This window comes from Mobula birostris, chromosome 6 (genome assembly GCF_030028105.1).
Source record: "Mobula birostris isolate sMobBir1 chromosome 6, sMobBir1.hap1, whole genome shotgun sequence".
Lineage (NCBI taxonomy): Eukaryota > Metazoa > Chordata > Chondrichthyes > Myliobatiformes > Myliobatidae > Mobula > Mobula birostris.
In genome coordinates, this window is record NC_092375.1 from 165944905 (window position 1) to 165969795 (window position 24891).

At 39.4% G+C, this 24891-nt stretch overlaps 1 protein-coding gene across 2 annotated transcripts in view; it reads right to left on the bottom strand.

The window, feature by feature from the left end:
• The window catches only part of agps (alkylglycerone phosphate synthase), a 164112-nt gene that overhangs the window by 101740 nt on the left and 37481 nt on the right, over positions 1 to 24891 (bottom strand). For both annotated transcript variants that reach the window (XM_072261793.1, XM_072261794.1), the window contains exons 3-6: positions 14281 to 14371; positions 13775 to 13895; positions 13597 to 13671; positions 12978 to 13049 (exon numbers count right to left, since the gene is read on the bottom strand). In XM_072261793.1, coding sequence (XP_072117894.1) covers positions 12978 to 13049; positions 13597 to 13671; positions 13775 to 13895; positions 14281 to 14371 — 359 coding nt within the window. The remainder of the gene's footprint in view (positions 1 to 12977; positions 13050 to 13596; positions 13672 to 13774; positions 13896 to 14280; positions 14372 to 24891) is intronic.

A 24891-nucleotide genomic window follows, 5' to 3' on the forward strand; every position in this document is an offset into this window, starting at 1 on the left:
GTAAAGGATTTAGGTAGCTCTGTAACTACAAATCTGGATATTGAATTAATCCTAAATATTCCTACACTTGAGTTTCTGAACTCTAGAGTGTGGAATGAGAGAGAAAATTCAATATAGTCAAGACCTTTTACCAACTTTCTCACTGGTACAGCATAAATAATGCAGTAAATTACATCTCCTTACCTACAGACACCAATGTCAGCATAAACTCCACAAAACATTATAGTGGATGTTCAATTTTTTTTTGTTTAAATTTCATTTACAGCTACCAACTGCTGGTTGGAAAAAAATGTTTGTAATTTAGCTAGTAAAACAAGAAAACGTTCCAAATTTGGTGAAATACGTACAAGTATTTTTAAAAAGCGTAATTTTCAACAAATTATTTTTATGCATCTTTAATTTTGGGATTCCATTCTGTAATTAAATGAAGTCCCTATTTTTTTTCATCAGTTCTTCATTTGCCTCTAGGTGGTGAACACCTTAATTCACTTCAGAAAGGCTTTAAAACATCAAAAAAAAAGTAATGGAGTACTAAATTTAATGCTGGAGTTTCAAACTCCATTCTATTTCCCTAGCCAGGAATTAAGTATTTAACCACTTCTACTGTGAGGCTGCCCAAATTATTAATTTCTGTAAATCTTACCATTTTAAAGAGCAGTTTAAGTGAGAAGGAACAACAATTAGTATTAGGATCTACATGGGTTTCAGAATAATTGTTATAAATGTCAGCATTCCAGCTTTCACATTGAAAAAGCTAAAGATGAAGACAAATGAAAACAAAACTTCACTGGATCCAATTTTCAAAACCACTTAACAAATTTGGGCATGGAACATACTACTACATGACTAGGCCAACTATAATCATTAGAAAACTAGCAAAAAGAAAAAAAAAAATCAATATACACAGGCCAAAACTTTGAACAGTTAATTAAAAACAGGTTGTAGGGAGCTCACAGGAAGCAGACTGGTTAGTTCTGTGTACAGGAGACAAGAAACAGGCAAGCATCAGGTCAGAACATATTTGGGGTCAGTATTTTTAATTTTGTCTTTAATAAAAAGAATAAATCATAAATGTAACAACAACATTGTGCACTGAAGCAACATATATTTTTCTACAAGTATGTTCTTGTCACCACCAAGTGGTTCAATTTCCTCATTAGGAGGGAACTCCAAGCAGCTCTGTTTAAAAATTACCTTACAACAGTGACCTTTGGGCTATTCTTTCTGTTAGCCTTGCCAAGCAATTCAATGAAAGGAACAACAAAGTCATGCTTATGGCCAACTAAAACTGGGCCACATTGAAGCTGTAACTTGGAAATACAGAAGTCTTTATTAACACAGAAAACCTTCAGGAGAGAGTGAGCCCAGGAGAATCTTACTCTCCTGACACAATGACTTATTCTTCTTAAATATTTGAATAAATGAATAGCTACAGGTTCAGTAGCTATATTCACCCATTTAACTTAACATTTTGAATAGTCAGGTAACTTTACAGAATTTACAATGGTAGCACATCCTAACTAGCAGAAACCCTATTCACTATTGGTGTCTGTTCGAAAAGCCAGAATACAAAGTCCAGACACCCAAAATATACCCATTTTGTTACAATGCTGAGGGAGGACTCCATGAATATACGACAAACTAGGTTAAGTGATTAAACAGGCTGTCCGGGACTGTGCATTAAACTGCAGGGGAACATCTTTAACATTGTGCTAATAGCAAGAACATTCACCTATTGTCTTCCCCATGTGATTTTAATGGACCAGAATTAGAATATCCTACACCCAATGATTGGATTCACAAACACCAGTTGGAAGTTAAATTGTGTACAGGCATTATTTTCTGACACTAGTTCTCATTTTAGTTCATTCATAATTACGTTATCCATAATTTCCTAACTCCAGAACGATCCCTAACAATACCAACACTGCCCCATTTAGCCTCTGTAATAATAGAATACTAGTGACTGAAATTACAAAAAGTAGTTAGTTTTATCCTTAGTCAATTTTGCATAAATCAGAAAACAAAATGTTTCAGCTTATTCAGAATGGCAGTTTCCATCAATGGTGGCTCCCTCATTTTGGAGTCAGAGGATATTGTTTCAGCATGGGATAGAAGGGCCAAAGGGCCTGTTTCTGTGCTGTACTTCTCTACGATATTGAGCTAAACAAAAATGTTGCAAAAAAAAACTCACCCTGAATAGCTGTGACAGTGAATCTCACAAGTTCATGCTTTCACACTTTATCAGTGAAAGCAAAACTCCCACTACTCTGCCTTGTTATTGGAGCCAGAGTTACAGACATGATCATAAATCCCACCATATCTAACTACCCAACAAGACAAGATTGAGCCAAAGTTCAAGAAACAGCAATTTGCAAAAGAACTGAACCACATCATAGATTTACTAACTTAGAAATATTTTGTAATCTTGAATGGAGAACTTAATATAATTGATCATTTAATAGAAAACATTTATAGCGATTATCTCAGTTAGTTGCAATTCACACACACAGGGATATCTCTGGCATCATGCGATCAAGTTTTCTGATCAGCCAATCACACCTTAAAAAAAATCCCACTGACAGCAAAACAAGGAAATGCACAACTTTAAATGAACTTCTGAACCATCTTAGAGTACAAAGAGCGAAAATTATAAATACAATTAATAAATTGCATATAAACACTAAGATTCACTGTATTGTCATTTTGATCTGAAATTTAAAACTTTTTAGACTGAATTCAATGGTGTTAAATTATCAGTTTATTTCACAATATCATTAGGTTTGTTAAAATCATTTCCAATTTGTCTCTTCCTACTGTAGTTCATGTTTTCCTTTTAAGTTTTAACAATTTAAAAGTAGGTAAGCAATATACACTAACTTAATAATCAGATTTTTAACAGAGCCAAGTTTCAAATGACTAGAAACAAAATAATTGAATATATAATATTTAATAGGAATAAAAGCACTGGTGATGTAGCTGTAACATATGGAAGTTGGTGGAAATGAGAGAAATACTGAGTAAATTTCCCAATCTTGTGGAACTTTGGCTCAGAGCTACTCAGCTGGAGTCAGAGCTACAGGCACTATAACCATCAGAGAACATGATCTAAACCGTTTGCATCTGAAGGAAATCATATTTACATTAGGAATAAAAACAGAAAATGCTGGAAAAACTCAGCAGGCCAAAACGGAACAGAAATGTTTTTGGTCTGTAACCCTTTAGCAGTTTTGATTTACCTGCTGAAGGGTAGCAGACTCAATACGTTAACTATTTTCTTTCCAAAGACACTGACTGACCTGCTGACATTTTTCCTAAGATAATCTGTTTTTATTCCAGATTTGCGGTTTTCTTTTGACTTTACAATACTTAGATTAACCTGAATGTAGGCAATGATCAGGAAATAAAGATATGACTTCAAGTCAAGTAAGTTCAATGATTCAAGATGCAGCCTCAGCATCATACAGGTCCTAGCTGCATGCAAGTGAAACCCACGCACCCCCCCCCCCCACTTTTTCTGGCTGTCTCTGGAAATGTGGCTGGCTAGTCCTTCAATAACTGCCTTTAAAGGACCTCACGACTTCAGCAGCCGGACCTTTTAGACCTTCTACTGGTCGCTGTCTCTTCACATTATCAGACCACTGCCATTCATCCAGCTCACATTCCTCCTCCCCCTCGAGGGTGGGTTTCACCTCCAAGAACGTTCTCAGCCTACAATAACTTTGACTCTCTGCCGGTGCACTGGGCCAGGTACACAAAGGCTGATACCAATCAGAACTTTCACCTGTCACTGAAGGACTCATTAGACCTTCCACATCAGACCACTCCTGATGACCCTGTGATATGTCTCAGAGGCCGATGTTAGACTGTCTTTAAAGAGAGTGAACCCTCGCAAGGTAGAAGGTCCCGATACAGAGTACCTGGTAAGGTTCTGAAAACCTGTGCCAACCAACTAGCCAGAGTATTCAAGGACATTTTCAGCCTCTCAATGCTACGGGCAGAAGTTCCCACTTGCTTCAAAAAGGCAACAATTATACCAGTGCCAAAGGAGAATAATGTGGACTGCCGTAATGACTATAGCCCGGTAGCACTCACATCGACAGTGATGAAATGCTTTGAGAGGTTGGTTATAACTCGACTGAACTCCTGCCTCAGCAAGGACTTGGGCCCATTGCAATTTGCCTATTGTCACAATAGATCAACAGCAGATGCAATCTCCATGGCTCTTCACACGGCTTTAGACCACATAGACAACAAAAATACTTACACCAGGATGCTGTTCATCGACTATAGCCCAGCATTTAATACCATCATTCCCACTTGAGAAGTTGCAGAACCTGGGCCTCTGTACCTCCCTCTGTAATTGGATCCTCGACTTCCTAACCAGAAGACCACGGTCTGTGCGGATTGGTGATAACATACCCTCTTCACACTGCCGCATCTCAGGTGTGTGCTTAGCCCACTGCTCTACCCTCTATATACACATGACTGTGTGGCTAGGCATAGCTCAAATACCATCTACAATTTTGCTGATGATACAACCACTGTTGGTAGAATCTCAGGTGGTGACGAGAGGGCGTACAGGAGTGAGATATGCCAACTAGTGGAATGGTGCTGCAGCAACAACCTGGCACTCAATGTCAGTAAGGCAAAAGAGCTGATTGTGGACTTCTGGAAGGGTGGGACGAAGGAACACATACCAATCCTCATAGAGGGATCAGAAGTGGAGAGAGTGGGCAGCTTTAAGTTCCTGGATGTCAAGGTCTCTGAGGATCTAACCTGGTTCCAACACACTGAAGTAGTCATAAAGAAGGCAAGACAGCGGCTATACTTTATTAGGAGTTTGAAGCGGTTTGGCATGTCAACAAATACACTCAAAAACTTCTATAGTTGTACTGTGGAGAGCATTCTGACAGGTTGCATCACTGTCTGGTATGGAGGGGCTACTGCACAAGACTAAAAGAAGCTGCAGAAAGTTGTAAATCTAGTTAGCTCCATCTTGGGCACTAGCCTACAAAGTACCCAGGACATCTTTAGGGAGCGGTGACTCAGAAAGGCAACGTCCATTATTGAAGACCTCCAACAACCAGGGCATGACCTTTTCTCACTGTTACCATCAGGTAGGAGATACAGAAGCCTGAAGGTACACACTCAGTGATTCAGAAACAGCTTCTTCCCCTCTGCCATCCAATTCCTGAATGGACTTTGAAGCTTTGGACACTACCTCACTTTTTTAATATACAGTACTTCTGTTTTTGCACATTTTTTAATAATCTATTCAATATATGTAATTGATTTACTTGTTTATTTATTGTTGTTTTATTTTATTATTTTTTTCTCTTTCTGCTAGATTATGTATTGCATTGAACTGCTGCTACTAAATTAACAAATTGGTAGTGTACAGATGCATGCAATCCAGCCTGTCATTCCCTGCTCAAACACGAGGGGGCACTGACGGGCGAGGCCAGGCCCCAGTCAAGCTCAACCACGCCAGAGCACTTCCACGTCTCTGCAGCAGACAAGCCTGAGGCTTGAGGAAAACTGGAAAACTATAGCACTATAATATAGACCATTTAGCAACGATGATGGAAAAGAAATATTTAGTTATTTAGTCATACTTTATTGATCCTGGGGGAAACTGGTTTTCGTTACAGTTGCACCATAAATAATAACTAGTAATAGAACCATAAATAGTTAAATAGTAATATGTAATTTATGCCAGTAAATTATGAAATAAGTCCAGGACCAGCCTATTGGCTCAGGGTGTCTGACCCTCCAAGGGAGGAATTGTAAAGTTTGATGGCCGCAGGCAGGAATGACTTCCTATAACGCTCTGTGCTGCATCTCGGTGGAATGAGTCTCTGGCTGAATGTACTCCTGTGCCCACCCAGTACATTACGTAGTGGATGGGAGACAGTGACCAAGATGGCATGCAACTTAGACAGCATCCTCTTTTCAGACACCACCGTGAGAAAGTCCAGTTCCATCCCCACAACATCACCGGCCTTACGAATGAGTTTGTTGATTCTGTCAGTGTCTGCTACCCTCAGCCTGCTGCCTCAGCACACAACAGCAAACATGATAGCACTGGCCACCACAGACTCGTAGAACATCCTCAGCATCATCTGGCAGATGTTAAGGATCTCAGTCTCCTCAGGAAATAGAGACGGCTCTGACCCTTCTTGTAGACAGCCTCAGTGTTCTTTGACCAGTCCAGTTTATTGTCAATTCGTATCCCCAGGTATTTGTAATCCTCCACCAAATATTGTAGAAACCAGAATAACCAGGGGAATAGATAGTACTCTGTGCAACCTCAAGTGCAACCCTGAAGTTTATGCTGTCTACCAATGTTAAAATTGAAAGTATAATTTCTTCAAAAATAAAATGGAAGAGGTACGATCCAACTGTCATGATGCGCTTCAATATCAACATTGATTGTTCTAATCCTTCAAGCAATTCCAATCAAATCTGTGCCCTCTAGTTTTGACATCTTAAGGGAAACAAGGCGTTTTATTTATCCTACCAAAACCTCACACAATTTTATACACTGCAATTAAACCACCTGTCAATCTTCTCTGTTGTCTGCTCCAGTTTAACAAATCATTCCTCGTACTGAAAGTTTTCCATTCCTGGAAAACCTCTCCACTCTCCAGGGCAATAACATTTTCCCCATCAGGGTTTTTTAGTCAGCATTTTCCCAACAATGCAGTGACCAGGTCTATTCCCAGTGCTCAAGGCATGCCCTAACCAGTACTGTGTAGCTTCACATATACATTTTTAAACAGCTTATTAACCAATTCTAATACTTTTATGGATCTGTGGACATATTCTCCTGGACTATATCCACTTCTAACTACTGCCATTGGGGCAGGAGGTACAGAAGCTAAGTTCCACACCACCAGATTCAGGAACAATTATTACCCTATAACCATTAGGCTCCTGAACCAGCATGGATAACTTCAACCACCTCTATTCCGAATTGATTCTACAACCTACAAACTCACTTTCAAGGACTTTTTACAACTCCTGTTCTCAGCATTATTTTTATTGAAGCTTCTTCTTTTGCATATTGGTTGTCTGTCAGTCTTTGCCCATTTTATATAGATTTTCATAACATTTTATTGTATTTTTTTCTTGTAAATGTCTGCAAGGCAGAATCTCAAGGTAGTATATGGTAACATATACATACTTAGATAATAAATTTACTTTTGAACTTTAATTAGCTTTTCTTCACAACTCTTTGTACCTTCTCATCTACCCTCTAATAGACCAGCAAAAAAATGATCCTATACCCTTCTTTAATGGTTTAAGCTTCAATAGCGACCATATGCAAAGTATACTCAATAAATCCAATAACCATGAAAAAATCAGAGAAGACTGCACCAACAGGGCTGACCTCAAGTGTGCAAAAGACAACAAACCAGAAATACAAAAAGAAAAAAAAGAAATAATAATAAAAATAAAGCAATAAATATCGAGAACATGAGATGAAGAGTCGTTGAAATTGAGTCCATAGTTTGTGGGGACAGTTCAGTGATGACAGTGAGTGAAGTTGAGTGAAGTTATACCACTGGTTCAAGAGCCCGAAAATTTGAAAATGGCGGGAGGAGAGAGAGCAGCACACCTGCTCATGCGCAGCCTTCTGGTGAAAAATGATACTGTATCTGTTAAATAGGGGCCGTGGACAATTCTGATTTGATGGAGAGGGACGTGAAAGCACAGAGGAACATCTGCAGAAATTTCTGAAACGCTCATTCGCTGCTGTCGTTACTGCGTGGTCGGGAATCTTTCGGAGGGTAGGCCTCAAAATCCCCAGCTTTGCCTGCTGTTGGCGACCAAGGTTGATGCACTCATCTACAACTGTTTTATAAAGTCTGCGACAACCATGGTGTATTCATTCAGATCCGCAGATGAGTCCTTGAACGTGGCCCAGTTCACCAACTCGAACCAATCTGACAGCCACTCCTTTGCCTCCCACAACTACCTCTTTTTGTCCTAATCTCTAGTGCCTTGCCCTTTAGCTGTGGCCTGCATGCGATCTGAGCACGGACTGATAGGTATTCTTTATCTTAGTATAGCAGTGGTCTAGTGTGTTCTGAGAAATACCTTTAAGTCCTGTGTTAAAACAATAAGGTGATGCACAAGTACAATGGATCAGAAAACAGTATTGCATTATACACTGCAGAACTTAGAAAATGAATTAGGATCGCATTGAAATATACAAAATTCTTCAGGAGCTAAAGATCTACAGATTAGCTTTATTAGTCATATGTACACTGAAATAGTGAAATGCATTGTTTGCCCCAATGAGCAACACAGTCCAAAGATGTGGGGCGGAGGTGGTAATAAGTTTTGCCAAGCTTCCAGCACTAACATAGGATGCCCACAACGTAACAGTCCTAACCATATGTCTCTGGAAACCAGAGAACCAGAGGAAAGCCACACAAAAGTAGGAGGATGTACCCAGAAGAAACCCACACTATGAAAAGAACATACAAATATCTCACAATCAGCAGCAAGAATTGAACCTTGATCGCTGGCAGTGTTCCCTCTAATCTTGTACTGTGCAACTTTTTTCCCAGTGACAACAACATGTGTGCACTGAATTTATAAGTCGAAGTGAATCTGGAGCTATTCTAAGGATAATGAACTACCAAGTCCAGTTTGTTGTTCATTGTTTAAAACAAAAAAATTAACTATCAGTAAGACACATAAAAGTTGCTGGTGAACACAGCAGGCCAGGCAGCATCTCTAGGAAGAGGTGCAGTCGACGTTTCAGGCCGAGACCCTTCGTCAGGACTAACTGAAGGAAGAGTGAGCAAGGGATTTGGAAGTTGGAGGGGGAGGGGGAGATCCAAAATGATAGGAGAAGACAGGAGGGGGAGGGATGGAGCCAAGAGCTGGACAGGTGATAGGCAAAAGGGATATGAGAGGATCATGGGACAGGAGGTCCGGGAAGAAAGACGGGGGGGGGGCCACAGGATGGGCAAGGGGTATATTCAGAGGAACAGAGGGAGAAAAAGGAGAGTGAGAGAAAGAAATGTCCCTCTGAATATACCCCTTGCCCATCCTCTGGGTTCTCCCCCCCCCCATCTTTCTTCCCGGACCTCCTGTCCCATGATCCTCTTGTATCCCTTTTGCCTATCACCTGTCCAGCTCTTGGCTCCATCCCTCCCCCTCCTGTCTTCTCCTATCATTTTGGATCTCCCCCTCCCCCTCCAACTTTCAAAACCCTTACTCACTCTTCCTTCTGTTAATCCTGACGAAGAGTCTCGGCCTGAAACGTCGACTGCACCTCTTCCTAGAGATGCTGCCTGGCCTGCTGCGTTCACCAGCAACTTTGATGTGTGTTGCTTGAATTTTTTCCAGCATCTGCAGAATTCCTGTTGTGAACTATCAGTAAGAGCTTTGATCTCCTCCGGGTTTGATTGTTTTTGCTCTCATTCATCTGCACTCTCACAAAACATATGTAGCAGGCTTCATCATACTCTCACCTCAGCCTCAGAGGATAATGAAGGATTTTCTCACCGGAGCTTTTACACACCGTCCATATGTGATTTGCTTGCTAAATGATGCCTTTAAAAGTCAAGTTTCCAAATATCACTCCACTTCTTCCCATTTGCAAGTTTTCCAGCAACTTTTGCATCACGACAATACACATAGGTAACACTTGTTTCTGTATTGTACATAAATACTTCTCGTAGCTGCACATTTCTGACCTCATGAGCTTTCTGCGTAGCAGTTTCTAATGTTTCATTAAGCCATTCCGCTTTAAATGAACTAGCAGTTCTCTTGTGCTTCACGCCCTTTGCTTCTTTGGAATTTGACATAGTGAGTCAATAATTTCTTCAATAAAAACAATATAAATAAACTAGTTCTAAAATCTGCAGACAAATCGTCGCACCAGCTCCACGATGTCAACACCTTCCCCAACAGAAACCGGAAAAGGAAATGTGATTGTGTACATACATAAAATATATTAACATGCAACGAGGTAGAGGGCAACAATCTTTTGCGTGCACGCACACATCTTAGAAGAAACATAGATCACTGGTGCTGTAAAGTGTGGCAATGTAGATAAGGGGTAGATACTTCTAGTGACCAACATGAATGCTATCAACAAATATCAGTCTCAAAATAAGGAAACTGACATTGAAAGCATACGAGAAAAGGGTTTTCACCCAAAGGACAATAAATTATTCTACAATACAAACCCAGCAGCAATAAAGTAACAGCAAACTTCTAAACTAGAATTGTGTGCAACTTGGAGGGAAGCCAGAGCTGTTGGCTTATTATTATTGTCACATGTACCGAAGACGTCACTTGTCTTGCATATTGTTGATATAGATTGATTCATTACAACAGTGGATTGTGATAGTAAAAGCTGAAACAATAACAGAGTGTAGAATAAAGTGTTACAGTTACAAAGAACGTACAGAGCAGGTAAACAATAAGGTGCAAGGTTATAACGAAGTAGAGTGAGGTCAAGAGTATACCTTATCGTGCGAAGGAAATATTCAATCGTGTTACAGCAGCAGGACAGAAGCTATCCTTGAGACTGGTAGTATGTGCTTTCAGGTTTCTCTGTGTTCCTTCCCAATGGGAGGGGCGAGGAGGGAAAGAGAAAACGACTGGAGTGTGTGAGGTCTTTGATTAGGCTCGTTGTTTTACCAAGGCAACAAGTAGTGTAGACAGAGTCCATGGAGGAAAGGTTTATTTCTGTGATGTGTTGAGCTATGAACCAGGCTACTGGTGATGTTCACCTCTCAGAATCTCAAACATTCAAACCCTTGACTATTGATTTAAACAGGAGCACGTACACCACCCCACTTCCTGAAGTCGGTAACTAGCTCTTTCGTTTTACTGATATCGAAAACTATGCTGTGATTGTCAGCGATATAAGGAAAAGGAAACAAATGCAGCTTTGCCATTGTCGCCACTTCCCAAGGACAGTATCTAACACTGGAGGCCTTAATCTGCTGATTTACTATATACCAATAGGGGAACTATCACAATTCAGAGAAGAGCATTATGTGTAATTAGTATACACGAAAAAAAACTAGGATTTAACCAAGGAGCAAAGGAGTGGTATCAAATGCTTTCTGCTGAATTAATGAAATTAACAAACTATTTAGTGCTGTGAGAGAAACTAACACCACCAGATTCATGAAGCCTCAGGCTTGCAGAGATAAGTTTTATAATTAAATATTCATCACTAACTCAAATGTCAACATGAAGCAGGAAAAAATATTGAACAAGGTAGAAAACACAGGGATTTGCTCAGAACAACTGCAGGAAGACCTACTTCAAAAGCACCTGATTTAAACAAATGAGCTTTTCATGGATTTGCTATCAGAACATGAATTCTACATTTTAGGAATCTAGCAAGAATGAAAGAAAATAATGACCCAACGGCATAGCTCACAGAGCTTAATAAACCAACCTTCAGTATAATTTTGCAGATTTTAATATTGCCTTATGAACACTGCCATCAATATCTACTTGAATATGTTCTATTTTGATCCTTCATGTCTTATCCTTACCCAAATTCCTCCACATTCCCCCAATTGTGTTTCTTTTCATTCTTAGTTTTATTTTTTTAAACTAATTTACTTCTCTCTGTAGAAGTCTATTTCTGGCATTCACTTTCTGCTCCCCATATGAATACAGTTTGTCAGTGTGCTCCTCCACAACTCAGAAAATCCAGTAGATCCAGGGTCAATAGCATACAGCTTACATCCTTTTAGATGCCAAAAATTCGAAGTTGCTTAACATTGCATAGCACACAAAAACATATACCAGATAAACATCTTATGGAAAATTATAGCCCCAAGTATATTTTCTGTCAGTAACACTTCATGTCCAGTACCAGAAATTCTTATTCCATGACATAATTTACATCCTTTTAACTTCCCTCAAATTAACCTGCATTACTCATCTGCATTATACATTTCAAATCGAGAAAAAAGCTCAATATATTATAATATCATTTAAGATCAGTAAAATGGTTTAAAAAAGAAACACTGGAATAAAAAGAAAGTTTATGATTTGTTTTAAAGTTAATTTCTACAAGAAAGTTTAAAGCAGTTTGAGTAATGAGCATAGTGGTTCTCTGCAATACTCAAGATGTAACCACACCTTCACAACATGTCTCCTGGAATGCAAAGTGGAAATAAAACAACAATCATAAAGAAAGTAATTAAATTACAGGATTAGTTGAGTATTTATTCCAATGTAGTTATACTAACAGGAAACCATCTCACTGCAAAACCAGTTAAACTGTGTAAATTACTAGAAAAGGTAACAAGCAGAAATATTTACCTTTTTTTGACATAAGCAAATTAAGGATTTAAAGTGTTAAAGCTTTATTTGTCTTAGGTACATTGAAACATACAGTAAAATACAATGTTTGCGTCAACAGTGAACAAAGGCCGAAGATCTGATGGGGGTAGCCTGCAAGTGTGGCAAAGCTGCCGGTATCAGCATAGCATGCCTACAACTTATCAACCCTTACTAACCTGTACATCTTTGGAATGTGGGAGGAAACCAGAGCACCCAGAGGAAACGCACGTCACAGAGAGTACATACAAACTCCTCAAAGACAACAGTGTGAAGCATCACACTAGCCACCACACTACCATTCCACGAATCGCAAACTAATCTTAAGCAACAAAAGGTACAAATATACAAAACTGCTTTAAATATAATTCTTTTATGCCTTGAATGCTATATTAACTTGAAAGTAAGTACAAGCAATTAATAAAGACATTCTCTCAGAAACACTGCTTAGACCACATTGAGAGATACAAGTCATGAACTTATTAAACAATATACTTTTTGAATGTTAAAGCTGCACAAAAGGTGAAGATTTTGAAAAACTGACCTGCTTCAAGATTACTTAATCTAAGAAATTAGGTTGAGCCAATTACAATTTAATTCTAAAATTAAATGTTCGTCTTAAGAAATAAAAATCTTACCGCCAAATGGAATGATGCAAACATTGTGCTTGGATGCTAGCTCTACTATCTTGACCACATCAGAATGACAACCTGGAAAACAAAAAGATTTTCCTAAATGTTGATCTTGTATAACCCAGCCTTAAGCTCCCCATGAACTACAAGAGAAGCTTAAGAAAACATTTCTTATAGGAAAGCACTACCATCCTCTACTTCAAAAATTAATGAAAAAATTGCTAAATCCAAAAATACTGTCAAATACCTTTTCATCACCAATTCACAAAACATTGAAAAAAGAAACAAATAATTAAAGCAGAGAAAACGTGTAAGACTTTGGTAAAAACAAAATTAATAGGCACAATTAGTGCCAGAGAAAGTAAAGAAAAAAGATTACACTCAACCAATTTGGCTCTGAAGACATGTACATGGCAGAACTTTAACAGCTAAGGTTGCTTACAGTTGATTCATACATTATGAAACAAAGGAGGAGCACAGAGGCAGAAGAAAAATACTATTTGAATAGGGGTACTTTTCAATGGAAGCATATCTTATTTATTACCCAGAATTACACATTTATTTTTCAGTTTGGTAGGGATATGTTGCTTTGAAATTGATTTAATAAACAAAACATCACACTTACTTGGCCAGATTACAACATCTGGAACTCGTTCAACTTTGCCTTCACGTAGAGCAAAAATCTCATGTAAACAGTGGCCTGTGTTTAAGATATATTGGTTAGTCACAAAATAACATGTGTATGTGTGTGTGTATATATATATTGAGGAAACAATTTTTTTTTTTTTTTTACAATTTCTTACCATGGGATCTTATTAATCTATCCTCTGGATCTTGTGAAAACGGGATTCCTAGGTCTTTTAGATCTTTGAGACATTCCTCATTTAGAATGGGTAATGGAAGATCTTCCAAATTTGGTGTAGTCTTCAAAAGTTTAAAAATAAAGTGTATTATTCATTTCTATAAAACTGTTTGTCTTAAAAGAGTAAATACAGTTTAACATCTCTGGTAAAACTTCAGCAAATTTTGGAGCACAATTGCAATTTTAAAAACTGATCATCTAAACTTGGCCCTCATAATTTAAATGACTGAAGGTAGACTATAATAAACTGCATGGTTAAAATACAAATGTTTATATTGTTTGACAAAGACAAATACTTTCTTCTGGAAAATATCTAGAAAACCATCTGAGTGTTTCCTGTGCTTTATAAGAATCAGTAATTCATGATAAATGTGGTCCATGTCGCACACTGTATTTTAACCATGCAGTTTAAAATATTAAAGGTATGTCAACTTAGAAAATTCTTACCCTTGGGGTTGTTTTGTGCTCCAAACTTGCTCCAAAAGATTTTTCCATCCACTCTTTCAAAGCTGGAAGCACCATTCCACTAAGTCGATACCTGAGCATGAAACTTTCTCTTAGTGACCATGAATCTGGCATTTTACTGTTCATGATATATTCAAACTTGATTTAAGCAAAGAAATCCAAACTCTAAAGATCAAAAAACAAATTTAGTTAAAAATAGCTATCACTTATTACTTATCTAATAGGCAATTTTGCCCAATTATTTAACTTAAGCAGCAAATATTCATATTTGATTTGCGATAATTTCTTAAATCTGAGGTCCTCAGCCACTGAAACTATATTAAAAAGAAATACAGAAATGCAAGGAGTATAAATTGCCAAGTATTTAATGGAGGACTTTTTTTTTAAATGATGCTAATAAGTTTAAAGGGCTTTAGAATACATGTAACTTGCACTCTTATTTGATTTTTTTAACTGTCTAAAACAAAAGCTAAAACTTAAAACTCATTTCTAATCAGTCAAGAATTGATAAATGCATTTTGAATTTTGAAGGCTAACAAACTCTTTTAATTCTAATGTGACACACCGGACATCTTGGATTCAACAAAGAATTAAGAGTCAACCCAAGAATTTGATTGTGGAGGGAGTTTTCCAAGAAATTAAAAAACACAAGCAAATTTAGGACATGGGTCTCTAAATGTAAGCTTTGGATAACTGAAAGTTTTGTCCATTGATAGTTGATATGGGTACAATGTTAATTTTTTTAAAAATCTACATTCGAAACATATGCACAAGAATGCACAATAGGTTAAAGGAGGCCATTAGTGCATACTATTGCTCTGCATATTTACTTAAAATACCTAAAACATGACAGCAGGGAATTTTCTGAGTTGGCTTACTATCTGCATTTCTCATTTACCCAAGTTTACTTTCTCCAAATTGGGACATCAGTCTTGCTGGCTCTGACAGCCCTAGCATTCAAATGGCAAAACCCTAGGCAGATTAAGGTTGATATACATTCCTGTGCAAAAGTCTTAGATAGATAGATATATATATATATAGATATAGATATATATATATATATATATATATATAGCTAGAGTACCTATAACTTTTGCACAGTACTGTAATTGTCAATGTGAAGCTGAGATGGAGTTTGAAAATCTGGTGGGAGTAAAGGGTGGTGGGAATGGCAAGGGTGGAGTGCCACAGTAGGAGTGTGAGACAGGTGGCAGAGAAGGTGTGCTAGGGGCAGAGGGTGGTGCAGGTGCAGACACACCCAACCTTCAGACACCAGGCATGGTCATTTGATTTCAAATAATTGGTTTATTCATCATTATAGAATGTGTCTCTGGTGCTTCCCGCTCCATCCCCTCCCTGCCTCCCCTGCCCCTTTTCTCAACCATGATTCCCCTCATGCTACCCTCTTCCCACTGTTAATCCACAATAGAGACCCATATCAGAATCAGGTTTATCATCACTCACGTATGTCATGACCTTTTTTTGTAGCAGCAGTATAGTGCAATACATATGTAATGCCCTGGGTCATATTTTTACTGTTATGCTGTATGCATTTCATTTTGTGTTGTACGCATTTTATTTTGGCAGTTGTCAGAGCAGCTTGTTTGGGTTATGGTTGAAGATAAAAGATGAGAAGAAATATGTGCCATCCAATTAGGCTGGTCAAATTAAGGGGCGGTTTCTCTGGTGAGGGACACTAAGGTTGGGCTTGGGTTTTTGTTCGGCGGGAGATGAAGAGAAAAGACACTGGGGAGAACCCGTCGTAGCATATGATTGGGTGGAAGACCTGTTTGTTCGAGATGGATTGTGAGCAACATTCGGAAAGTGGTGTGTGCTTTCATGCTGACCGAGGGCCCAGCGCTTGAGTGACAGAGAAGTTCAAGATGAACTCCAATTTGTGCACATATGACTGTATAATTAGAATGGGCCCTTTTCTTTTTGTTATTCTTTACTAGTTCTTTAAAGTTAAGATTCATAAATACAATTCCTTTAATTGTATGCAGTGTACTGTCTGTTATTTCATGGCACTATTTTGTAACAGGGTAGCAAATTACACAGCATCCACACACACCAGGATTTGGGGTGGGATCGAGCAGTCTCAATCTCACAAGTTTGGCAGGACTTGAGAGTGTTTTCCCTAGACTTACACAGCCAAGGAAACCAGGGTGTTTCACATAAAATTACTATAGTACTGTGCACAAGTCTTAGGCATTCTCTGGAAGCTTTGCCATTTGTCAAAATCCCCAGGCCTCAGCTTCATCATTTATCAAGGCAACTCTCACAACACACTGGAGGAACTCAGCAGGTCAGGCAGCATCTGTGGAAAAGATCGGTCGACGCTTTGGGCCAGAATGTCCACCGATCTTTTCCACGGATGCTGCCCGACCTGCTGAGTTCCTCCAGCGTGTTGTGAGTGTTGCTTTGACCCCAGCATCTGCAGAGTATTTTGTATTTGTGTCGTCATTTATCAAAGCTGTCAAGGTTGTTCAATATCTCTGAATCCCTGTTATAAAGAATCATTTAAAAAGTTGATTAAAAAAATCAAAAGATAACAAAGCAAAATGAAAATTTCAAGAGTTAGACTATTATTGTTGCAAAAAATGTTAGAAGTGTCTTTAGTAATGAAAAGGATTATAACACAAATCAACTCACACCAAGACTGGACACAGTCAGATTCAGTATAAATGAACTTAGGAGGGCTTGGGAGTCCTCGTGCAAGAACCCCAGAAGATTAATTTACAGTTTGAGTCTGTGGTAAAGGTGGTAAATACAATGGTGGCATTTATTTCAAGGGGAATAGAATATAAAAGGCAAGGAGATAATGATGAGGCTTTATAAGATACTAGTCAGGCCACACTTGGAACAGATTTGGGCCCCATATCTCAGAAAAGATGTGTCATCTTTGGAGAGAGTTCAGAGGAGGTTCATGAGGATGATTCCGGGAATGAAGGGGTTAACATGTGAGGAACATTTGGCATCTTCTCACTGAAATTTAGAAGAATGCGGGGAGGGGGAGAATTTCATTGAAACCTACCGAATGTTGAAAGGACTAGATCAGGTGGATGTGGAGAGGATGCTTCGGTGGTGGGGTATCCAGAACTAGAAGGCAGAGCCTCAAAATAGAGGGACGACCTTTTAGAGGTAAGGAGGATTTTGTTTAGCTAGACAGCAACTGCTTCAACAAGTTAGGAACTACAAAGAACTTGAAGGTATCAACAATCATCTTCAATGTTACAAATAAAATGAAGATTTGGAGGATGCAATCGCAGATAGCATTGTATGAAGGCAGTCTATTATCTGTACTAGGTGTCTGCACTGACTTTGTTCATTGCATATACTGGATGAATTCCTCCGTTGATAACTAATACACAGTTTTGTAGTACTCTAGTGCTATTGGTAGTGCTCCAATTTGTTCTGTATTTCACTTAAATACATAATTTGCTACTCATTCTGGTTTTTTTATACTTTTTAACTATTTCCATGAAACTTTGGCAAACTGGGACAGTAGCTTAATTGGACCAAAATGTACTGGTCCCGATGTGTCTCGATTAACCAGAATCCACTGTACATTGAAAGAAATGCACCCAAGATATTCACACTGCGTAAAATAAAAACAAGTTGCAGATACATTAGTCATATTTCGGCTAGTATAACTGCAATCAAGTGAAGTGCTTCAACTAAGCTAAAACAGAAGAGGCAATACAATTCAAATACATCAAAAATGATTGAACAGTAAACCAAAAATGGGGAAAAGTAATCATGGTCAGTCATAAAGGAGGTCATTGGTGGCTATGATGAAATTTATCTTGCTGCATCAATTCTTTCAAAATCTTGTGATTTTTGAAAGATCACTACTAATGCCTCAACAATGTCTTCAGCTACCTCTTTCTGAACCCTAGGGTGTAGTCCATATGGTCCAGGAGACTCATCTACCTTCAGACCCTTCAGTTTTCCAAGCACATTCTCCTTAGTAACAGCAAATACACTTACTTCTCTGCCCTGATATTCTTGAATTTTTGGCATACTGCTGTAATCCACTTTGAAAGCAAATGCTAAATACTTAAGCTCATCTGCCATTTTTGTCCCCCATTACTACCTCTCCAGTGTCATTTTCCAATGGTCTGTAACTCCCTTCACCTCACTGTAAAATCAATACATCTGATTTTAGCTTTTCCCCCCTCAAACTGCATGGTGAATTCTGTAATATTATGCTCACTGTCTCTTAGGGGTTCCTTTACCTTAAGCTCCCTCATCAAATCTAGTTCATTATACATCACCCAATCCAGAGCTGCCTTTCTCTTACTGGGCTCAACCATAAGCTGTTCTAAGAAGCCATCCCATAGGCATTCTATAATTCTATCTCTTGGGGATCCAGCATCAACCTGCTTTTCCCAATCTACCCGCATATTGAAATTCTCCATGACTATCATAACATTGCTCTTTTCACATGTCTTTTCTATCTGCCATTGTAATTTGTACCCTACATCCTGGCTACTGTTCAGAGGCTTGTATATAACTCGCATCAAGGTCTTTTCACCCTTGCAGTTTCTTAACTCTACCCACAAGAATTCTACATCTTGCTATCCTATATCACCTCTTTCCTTCTGTTACCCAGCTACCTGCCTCCTGCAACTGAGAGGTGACTACCTTACTTGCAGTTCCTGTCCATCACCACCTCATGCTCCCATAAAACCCAAAGATCAACCAGCTGCAGCTTCAGTTCTCTAACACAGTCTCTAAGGAGCCGAGGTTCGATGCACCTTGTTCAGCTGTAGCTATCAGAGAGATTGGAGGTCTCCCAGAGTTCCCACATGAAGAACATACCACTAACCCTGGACCCATTCTTAATGCACTAGCTATGTACTATTAGACAAAGAAAGGGGAAAAATACTTACTAGAAACTTACTTAGAGACTTCGCCCCTTCTTACATAACCTTCTTGAGCCAAAGTCTAACCACTCTAACCCTGGCCCACTCCCACAATAGCCACTGCACCTATACCTTGCTTTTTTTTGTTGGCCTTTGCCTAGAGCCTAATTAGACTGCTATAATTTGTCTCCTGCAAATATAAGCCACCATTACCACCACCAGGATAGGAAATGCTTTCAAGTACTGTGTGGTTCCACAGTGCAAGTACAAAGAATGAAAACTTCTTCTTAAGCTGTCTGTGTCTGGCGTCTCAAATATAGTGCTTTACGTTGCCTGGTGGGGTAGGGTGTGTGTGGTCTTAAGAGATAAGCCATTTATACCATGAAGTTAAGCGAAGTTCAACTGACAAGCGTTAGAATTTTGCTTCCTTCTTGCATCTCAATGTAAACTAAAGTGCCATTCGTGTTTCATTTTGATTGTGGAGGATATTTTACTTTTGGAACATCTAATTTGTTCCCAACCTTCATTATGCATATTTAGTAAGCAGGCTCACACCTGGCTCTGGCAAAACTCAGATCTACAACTAAATATGTAAAGACATTGTGTACAATGTGCTGACATTTCTTAATTTTCTTGTAGTCATTTATTACCCGGTTGAAACTGAGCAGTTCCAAGTTAAAAGGCCAAACTCTACAGGAGAATTGAAAGGAAATAATTCAAAGATTCAAAGTACTTTTATAATCAAAGTATGTATACAGAATTCTGCTCCACTCTTATGAAAACAATCTAGAGATTAAAGTTTAGATAGAAAAAAATGTATTTCTCTCGTGCATAGTTGGGAGTTTCATTTGTGTATTCTGCATGGCACATTTCTAAATACTAATTAATCACGGCAACTACAGCTGAATTGTGCTGCTGCAGACATTGCCACAGCCCAATGGCTGTTGACCATAATTCCATTTTGTTTTCTTGTTAGAAAAACATCTGCTCTACTAAGTTCAACATCGCTAAATGCATTACTGGACAATTCAAATATCTGCTCCCTCTTCAGGAATACCACTTACAACTTGCTACTGGAACGCTGCAGTCTGAAAACAAACTGCATAAATTTGGGAAATTGCTCTGTCACAACTGCACAGAATAATTCTATCTTTTTCTAATACAGGCCATCTCTGGGTTATGAATAGACTTCATACTTACAAACATCCACAAGCTGACTTTGACCAGAAGCCAGAAATGCACAATACTTGATATGGTCTCCATTCCACCACAGTATTGTAATGAATGGCATGAAAAGCACACAAGACTGATACAAAAAAATAATTAAAGGGGAGAGTGAGGGTTGAGAGCAAGGGCGAAGAGTTCTGCTATTCACTGCAACAAATATACATACATACAGTGGACTTTTGAATTGAATGATAGCATGGAGCTTCATCCAGTTGTACAGGTGCCAATCATCAGACGTTGACAACCTAAGGGTGGCCTGTGTAGTACATGTACAACATCTAAGGTCAGCATGAACTGAGTGACATGTTCAATTATCATATCTGGATACAAGTATGCATTAACTTCCGGATTTCATCAAGGCTATTTGTGAGGAGGAAAATGGGGAAAAAAGTCAAAAGAAAAGTCCAGGTAATACCATATACCCGTGTAATTTAAAAAAAAACATTATTTAGTAAGCACAAGGTTTGCAGAAAACAGCACAAAATAAATGTGATTCAGTCACAAGTAATTTTTGAAAAGTAAAATGTTGCATAAGCAATATGGAATTTTGCATATATCTAATAAGGAATAAAGATGGGTTTTAACCTCACTTTCATAAATGGTTTTCCACATATCAAGTTCAGTTTATTGTCATTCAACTGTACACATTTATACTGCCAAACAAAACAAAGTTCCTATGGACCAAGGTGCACAGCACAGTGCATATAACTCACAAAAATAAAACAAAGTAATATTCATCATCATCATTATGTGCCGTGGTATATGACATGGGCAGTTATGGTCTTCAATTTGAGAAGTTGTAAAAAGCTCTTCAGTATTTTTGCCTGCCCAACCCTTGATGTAACTCATGAATGCCATGCACTGTCAACCGCAACTTTTTCTTCTACCAATTTTCCTGACATTGCAAGACGTTCGAGCTTCTCTTTCCTCTGTACAGCCTCCCAGCAGTGAACAGATGCACGCAATCCAGCCTGTCATTCCACCACTCAAACACACGAGGGCAGCATCAACAGGCAAGGCCGGGCCCCAGTTGAGCTCAACCATGATGTAGCACTTCCGCGCCTCTCACCTAGTCTGTAGCAGCGGGCAAGCCCGAGACTTGAGGCTTCGTCCTCACTACAACTGAGGATACACAGCTCCCATGTCGACTGTCCCTCCACCAGACAAGGGTAACAGGCCTGTAGCAACTTAAATTATCACTGTACAATAGAGTCTTGTGATCGCAAGTGAAATGTCTGAGACCACCTCCCACAGTTATACTGCACCAAATCCAATGCTTCCGAATAGCAGGCAGCAACACAGTCTGCAGTCAGATCAGCTCCACCATCACAGAGGCGAGCTCCTCCGATATCCCGACCGGCTCCTTCGAAACCTCGGCCTACCCCCTCCGACACCAGTCCAGCTACTCTGATCAACAAGCAGCTCTCTAATGGAGTAGTTCTGGAGTAAAACTGTCTTTGGATTGTTAAAAAAAAACATTTACAAAGAAAAAAAGCACCTTTGGTTCACCCAAAAAGAGTTCACATGTTGAAGCACATACTTCTATCATTGAAATGTTCATAGGTTGTTCTCAGAGTTTCACCAGCAGAACTGTGTCTGATAATGTGCAGCATCCCATAAAGCTTTTGCTCCTTTCAGCATCTAGTGTTATTCTCACACCTTGTTCCTGTTTATCACCATCTGAGTAGATCAGTTTGCATTCATCAGAAACAAAACATCCAGTCCCTTTCCACCTTGTCTCACATATTCCCATGAGGTTGACATTCAAATGTTCTATTTCTTGCTTCACATTCTCTAGCTTGAAAGGAGTTCACATTCCATGTTGCTATTTTGATGGAATCCTTGTTGTGGACAGTAAGAGTCTCACCTGTCATACACCAGTATCTCTACCGAGCGAGGGATCATTGCCTGTGGGGAAGAACCCCTTTACGCAGTTGTTCTTATCCTTTTTTCTATTTATGATCATGGCTGTTCTTGGCAAATTTATTTGACATTATAAGCTAAAAGTATTAAAGACTGTGTTATATCATCATCATTACATGCTGTGTCATAAGATGTGGGCCATTATGGTCTATTAGCCATGACTGTTCTTGGCAAATTTTTCTACAGAAGTGGTTTGCCACTGCCTTCTTCTGGGCAGTGTCTTTACAAGAGGGGTGACCTGGCCATTATCAATACTCTTCAGAGATTGTCTGCCAGCATCAGTAGCCACATAACCAGGACTTGTGATATGCACCGGCTGCTCATATGACCATTCACCACCCGCTTCTGTGGCTTCACATGACCCTGATCTGGGGGGCTAAGCAGGTGCTGAACCTTGCCCAAGGGTGACCTGCAAGCTAGCAGAGGGAAGGAACGCCTTTATCCTCCTTTAGCAGAAATGTATTACCACAAATATATTAACAAATATGAAATGAAACAAGTTTAAAAAGTAAACAGCTAACACAACTGGCACTTCACGCGTGATGATACCTGGGTGGTAGCAGGGAGTTCAGTAGTCTTACGGCCTGGGGGGAAGAAGCTGTTTTCAATCCTAACAGTTCTCATCTTAATGCTATGGTATCTCCTGCCTGGTGGTAAGGGCGCAACGAGACTGTTGGACAGATGGGGAGGATCATTGACAATGCTAAGGGCCCTGTGTACACAGCAATACTGATAAATATCTCTGGTGGGTGGAAGGGAGACCCCAATGCTCCTCTCTCAATCCTTTGTAGGGACTTGCAGTAGATAACTTGCAAATCCTGTACCAGACGGTGATACAGCTGGTCAGGACGTTCTCGATGGTGCTCCTGTAAAAATTTGTTTTGGAGGGGGGGCCTAACTCACCTCAATATCCTCAGGAAGTAGACACAATGCTGTGCTTTGATGAGATTGTGAATTGAGTGCACTCCCGGAAACCCAATGCTCCTAACTCTCTCCACGGAGGAGCTGTGTATGTGCACTGAGGAGTGGTCAGCCTGCACCTTCCTAAAGTCCACAAGCATCTCTCTGTTCTTATCCAAGTTGAGACTCAAGTTGGTTCTTCCAGCCACTCTCCCTCCTCTCTGTATGCTGTCTCACTGTCGTTGTTGATGAGGCTAACCACTGCTGTGTTGATGACTCGGTTTGAACTGGATCCAGCAATGCAGTCATGCATCAGCAGCGTGAACGGCGGCAAGCTGAGCGTGCAGCCCTGAGGAGTGCTGGTGCTCAGCATGACACTGCTAGGGATGTTTCTGCCTATATCGACTGACTGTGCCTTTTCTGTCAAGAAGTCCAGGATCCAGTTACAAAGAGAGGTGTCGAGACGCAACAAGGACAGCTTATCCACTAGTTTCTGAGGGATGATCATAGTAAATGCCGAGCCAAAGTCAACAAACAAGGGCAATGACATTTGAATTTCAGGACTCACTTGCAGTAAAGCAAAACATAGGATATCATTGTTATTTTGTCTTTCTGAATTTTCAAATACTTAATATTTGTTTGAAGATTATGCAAATGATCACTCTATAAATGGAAACCAGCTGCAAATATTGAGAGTTGCATTTCATCTATTAAAAATATTTACAAAATAAAAACTGAATCCAGAACATGGGCCTTCTAGTGATATTATCCCAAGGACAAACATGATGATAACGTAACTTCAAATGAATCTGTCAAAATAATTCTAATGTTAGAAGACAAGGATATTTGTAAAGTAGTAAGTAAAAAGTACTATAGTCCACAGTACTTTACAACAAAGACAACAATATAGTTGAGGATATCCATATGTCTGAAAGAAAATAGTGGAATTCAGATACCTCATATAAACTCTCCTTCATAATTAACATACCAAACATTGCAGACAAGTTTACTCATTCCCAGAGGAACAAATTCATTTAGCAGCAGTAGCAAATACTAGTTCTAATGCAATTTATAATGCATCTATAATCCAACCTTGTTGTAGCCAGGGGTGGTAATGGGGACAAGCTCCCACTGCCTATTAAATCCTCCCAATTGTGTGCATCTCCACTAGCCTCTGACAACCAAGTGCAGCTCCTGGCTTTCACGTGTGGCTTAGCTGCTAAGCCCAGCAGAGCAATTTCTACTGACAGGAGAAGGGCAAAAGCGGGTTTCTGGCACCTTAAAACTAGTCGCTTCGGGCAACTAGGGCTTGTCAGCCGTGGCTGGCAGCTCATCTAGCAGAAGGAAAACTCTGATCTCAAACCTCCACAACCTTGCAGCTATACCCACTCATGGAGAAAGCTTCAGGAGTAGTAAACCCATAGGGAAAAATCTGAAGCTGAAGACCCTAAGACAGTCTTACATCGGATACAATGCTGACTGGCAACTCCTGCACACTTCTAGTACCAAACTGTATCGGTCTCTGCTGTTCCTTTGGGTTTATCTGATGCATGGAGAGGGGGAGCTTGCTACGTGGGCAATAGCTTGCTCTCCATATCGTACTGCCCAGGCTTGCATATGTAGACAGCTAGATATCCATGGTCAACTCTGACCAATGGAGGCCTCATAATGCAAC